At 37.3% G+C, this 5,307-nt stretch overlaps 1 protein-coding gene across 1 annotated transcript; it reads left to right on the top strand.

Annotated features, from left to right (window-relative positions):
- The first annotated feature begins 3,061 nt into the window (after nt 1-3,061).
- Nucleotides 3,062-4,534, top strand: LOC122518000. The gene is made up of 3 exons (XM_043636641.1): nt 3,062-3,089; nt 3,166-3,481; nt 3,562-4,534. Exon 3 carries the CDS (start codon nt 3,578-3,580, stop codon nt 4,427-4,429), a length of 852 nt encoding a protein of 283 aa, XP_043492576.1. The 5' UTR covers nt 3,062-3,089; nt 3,166-3,481; nt 3,562-3,577; the 3' UTR covers nt 4,430-4,534.
- Nucleotides 4,535-5,307: the final 773 nt, after the last annotated feature.

The following is a 5,307-nucleotide window of genomic DNA, read 5'->3' as shown; positions in this document are numbered from 1 at the left end:
AGGCCAGATATAAGTTATAGTGTAAACTACCTTAGCCGATTTCAGAATTGTTATACGAGTACACATTTTAGATATGCTTTGAGAATCTTGAAATATTTATATGGTACCAGAGATTTAAAGTTATGTTACAATAAAAATGAGAACTATGAGACTGTTGATTGTTATGTAGACGCTGATTGGGCAGGTGATAGTTCAGATAGAAAGTCAACAACAGGATATGCGATTAGATTATATGGAAACTTGATCTATTGGAAATCGCGAAAACAGAAGTGCATTACCAAAGCGTCAACATATGCCGAATATGTAGCATTATCGGAATTGGTAACTGAAGTAAAATATATAAAGGAACTAATAAAAGTATTTGAAATTGAAATGGAAGAACCGATTAAAATATACGAAGATAATTCAGGGGTAATAAATATTGCAAAGTACGGTAATTTTACGAAAAACTCAAAACACATTGAAATTCACTATCACTATGTACATGAGAGGGTAGAACAAAAGATTGTCGAGGTAATCAAAGTAGAATCCGAAAAAAATCTAGCAGATATGTTTACAAAAGCGTTATGTAGAGATAAGTTTGAAAAATTTAGAAGAATGTAAAATTTAAAATAAAGTTGTATTTGAAATGATAATAAATGATAGTGGGGTGTAGTATAAAGGTAAGGAAGCATGTTGAGTATAGTACCTTTATACTATAATGTATACACACATATATATATGAGAGCGTATGAAGAGAAAAGAGGAATTCGCGTTTCATCTCGGCAGACGTCGCGCGTATTTTTTTCCCAGAGACTCGCCGTTTTCGTTGATGGGGAAAAAAAACGTCGTTGCAGCAGTTTCTCTCTATCTCTCTTTCCGTAGTGGAACCTCACGCTCCTACTACCACTACCACCACCACCACCACCACGTGCAGCAGCCCTTGGCCCTTTTCTCCGGAAAACGCACACCTTACAAGCGACACGTGCTTTGTGCGGATAGGCGCACGCAACTCGACACAACGGCCGTCCATCCGTTCCTTCCGTTCCTTCCGTTCCGTTTCGTTCCGTTTCGTTCGGAGACGAGCCGCTCGAACGTGACAAATGCGACGTGGCTCTTTCATTGGCCGCGCTGCTAGAAAGCGCGAAATAAAAAAAAAGAACGAACGAACGAACGTTGATGAGGAGGAGGAGGAGGACTTGCTGAGGGGTTTGTCGGAGTACGGGGAAGTGTACGAGGAGACTTCCTATTATTTTAAACGCGGACCTCGATTCCCTCTCTCTTTCTTCCTTTATTTCTTTTTTCTATTTTTTTTTTATTTTTTAGTATTTCTCCTTGCTTCCTTCTCTTTTTATTTTTCCATTCTCTTCCCCCTTCGTCGTTTTCCTTTCCACAGATATTTTCGGAGAAAATAAATAGAGGAGCAGGAGGAGGAGGAGAGTATATTCGCGAGATGGGTGCACCGGGACAAACTGTTGAACGCTGTTGTAAAAAAAAGAAACAGAGAGAGAGAGAGAGAGAGAGAGGACCGACGAAGAGATTTTGAGTCCTCGAGGTGACGCTCATCGTTAAATAAAAAGGGGGTAAGCTGTGTAGAGATAAAAGGGAAAGAAGGAGGAGGGGGTGGTAGCGGAGGTGAAAGAATAGATATACAGAGTGAAAGAGAAAATCGTTGCCGTCGTTCCGGGCACTTTTCACCGACGCCCACGACTCTCTTTCGTGCGTTTCAACTAGTGGTTGAGTGAAAGAAAAAGAGGGAGAAATAAAGATATAGAACGAATCCGAAGCTTTGATAGAGATGTTCGAACTTTCCTTTTCGAATATCTTTCATCCACTATAGTTAATTAAATTCATTTATTTATCGTATCTTTCGTAAAATATTCTCATCGTTATCGTAGATTTCTTTTAAATGAATTAATTATTATATATATTTCTATATTTTTATTAAGGGTGAAATCGTATAGAAAATGTTTATAATTAGCATAGACACCATGGTTATGAACCCGACGCTATCTTCGGACTAGCTCCAACAATAAATCCTTAGATTTGAAGGAAAGACGCGAACGGGAGGATGGGGGGTTCTCGGTTAGAAGGCCGGGATGGAAGGATGGGAATGAAAGAGAGAGGTGAAATAGCACGAAACGATACATCACGACGTCGGTCTTCGAAACTTCTCGTTTAATGCTCCGGATATTAAGTACGCCGTCGGATGTGGGCGTGAATAATTACCAGCAAATAGAGCCCGACGTGGATTGATATATCGAACGTTCTTGCAGCCTTCCTGCCGATTTACGGTCTCGTCTATGGATTATGACAATGGGAGACACAATGCCCGTGGCCGCGTATACCAAAACCATCACCACCATCGTCGTCGTCGTCGTCGCCGTCATTCGTCGTCGTTCGTAGTTCGTCATTCGTCGTTGTTGTCTTCGTATAAAGATGATCTCACGATTTCACATTATACATTTTCATTCCCTTTTCTCTATATTACATCTGACGATAGAAAAGAAATAAATCAATTGAGAGATATCGAGATCGATTGGTCGTTGATTGAAGAAACACGAAACAACGCGGGGACGAATACGTACCCAATACCGTACGTGCCATCTTTCGAAATGTAATTATTACCTGGATAGTTCGTTCAATTTTTTAACGTATTTTTAATTACGATGCTAACTCATTCGTATTTTCTTTGTCTCTCTTCCTTTTACTTTCTTTCTTTTTCATCCCCAACATTACTTTTCTTTAATTACATCTATGTAAGAATTTACGTATAGAGATATATATTTATAATGATAATAATAAAGTAGTATTTATTAACACTATTCCTACCAGGACCGGTCAAATGACCGTTTTTAAATTTTCATTTGGAATTTCTTACATTCAACGTATGTGAATCGCCTTTAAACTTTACCACTTTTCCTCATATATATGTATGATATATTTTTCAATATTCACTTATTTTTCTATTGTTTATTTTCCGAGAAAAATTTGTAGTCTGTCTTACCTACCACGACCGGTCATTTGACCGGTAGTACGATTTATACATTTATGTAAGAGTTTCTCTCTAAGACTCAATGCTAAAACTATAAAGTCGTTACAAACGAAAGGTAATGTAGTTATGACACATTTTATCCGATAAGTGCCTTCCAGAAAATTGTTTACGGCACTTCCAAGTGTTTACAGTTCTCACTCGACTATCGGGCTAGCGGTGTTTATTTGCTTGATTGATATCCGATACGGTCAAGATCCTCGAATGTTCTACGCCATCTCATCTACTATGACGTAAAATAAATAAACTTGTAACTGAAGGAAGTGTATAGACGTCTTCTCACGAATTCAAATCAGTGTAGTCTTGCGACACGAACAGAGTGCATCGAACGTGAAAGTCACAAAGAGCATACTTGGCAGTCTTTTATTATTATTTTGTAATATTTTATATCGTATTACGTGTTATAAGTGCCATTTTCAAAATAGTGAACAAGACTAACAATACTTCGCAGTAAGTTTCACATTTTATCTTTTATTCTTTTTTTATCTATTTTGATTTACATTTTCATATTTTAGTTTCTATTTTTGTAGAATATTTGTCCCCAAAATGGCAAGACGTTTGAGGAGTGCGAATGTATTATTAGAGAGAATAAATGATATCGATGCAGAATGTTCTGAAGATGATCAGGAAATTCTGGATATGGAAAATAACAATACGGAAAATTATGATCCACTTGAAACAGATTCGAACACCGATGAGAACGAAGAGAATATTTCGAACGTACGTAGACGACGAAAGAGAAGGAGATTCTTAGTTAGTTCCGATAGTGAGAATGAGGAAGAAGTAAGCGAAATTGCGATGGACGGAACTGTTTGGCACGAAGTAAAAATAGGGTCTAATCCTGGAAGAGCACCTGGTCATAATATTTTTAGGGAAACATCAGGCCCGACTGGGTACAATAAACGTAATATTATGAAAGGCGAAGTTAGGACGGCATTTTCTGTGATAATTGATAAGAATATAATCGAACTTATAAGAAAGTGCACAGAGGCAGAGGCATTTAGAGTGTTGGGATATAAATGGGAACTATCTACTGCAAAGTTATATGCATTTTTTGCAATTCTGTATGCACACGGCGCATATGAGGCTAAGAATATAGATATAGCACTTCTATGGAATAAAAAGTGGGGCCCGCCTTTTTTCTCAAATACTATGAGTAGACATGACTTTACGGAGATTATGAGATTTATTCGATTTGACGACAGAAATCAACGAAACCAACGGTTACAAACCGATAAATTTGCTATGATTTCCGAAGTTTGGTACAAGTTTATTGACAACAGTCAGAATTGTTATAAACCAGGACCTGGTTTACTATTGACGAACAATTGTTTCCAACGAAAGCAAGGTGTAGATTTACTCAATACATGCCCAATAAACCGGACAAATTTGGTATAAAATTCTGGTTAGCATTCGATGTGCGTAGCAAATATATAATAAACGGCTTTCCATATTTGGGAAAAGATGAAAGTAGAGAACCCTCAGTTGCTCTTGAAGAGTTTGTCACTATGAAATTAGCAAAACCGTATGTAGGATGGGGAAGAAATATAACCACGGACAACTTTTTTACAAGCCTACCTTTAGCAACAAAACTTTTAGCAAAAAAAACTACGATTGTTGGGACAATTAGAGCAAATAGAAAAGAGCTACCAAGACTGGCAAAACTGAAAAATGACGACATGGCACTTTTTTCAACCAAACTCTATCGCTCAAATAATTGTATGTTGACAGTTTACAAAGCCAAACCAAGAAAGAAAGTTCTAATTCTTAGTTCAATGCACAACTCCGTACAAATTGAAAAAAATGACACCCGAACACCGGAGACAATTCAATTATATAATAGCACCAAGTTTGGCGTAGATGTGACCGACCAAATGGCCAGAAATTATTCGGTAAAATCTAAATCACGGAGATGGCCTTTGCAAGTATTTTTTAATATCTTGGATTTAGCCGGGATAAATGCATGGATGTTATATAAAGAAACTACGGGAGGAGAAATTACAAGACAGGAATTTCTATTTCAATTGGCAGAAGAACTTGCCATCGAATACCAACAAGAGCTCGGCAAAAAAAATCAACCAATACCTATCGCAAGTACAAGTACAGGTTCTCGTGAACGGAAAACATGTCAGATAAGGTATTGTAAAGATAATAAGACGAACAAAATCTGTCTAAAATGTAAAAAGTACGTATGCGGAAAATGTACAGTTGAGAAGCCCATTTGTAAAAAATGCGACGAAAACGAATAAAATGTAGATTATGTACTCTTGAATAAA

The sequence above is a fragment of the Polistes fuscatus genome, unplaced genomic scaffold (genome assembly GCF_010416935.1).
Source record: "Polistes fuscatus isolate 324 unplaced genomic scaffold, CU_Pfus_HIC Scaffold22, whole genome shotgun sequence".
Taxonomy (NCBI): Eukaryota; Metazoa; Arthropoda; class Insecta; order Hymenoptera; family Vespidae; genus Polistes; species Polistes fuscatus.
This window is presented reverse-complemented; position numbering and strand designations above follow the sequence as displayed.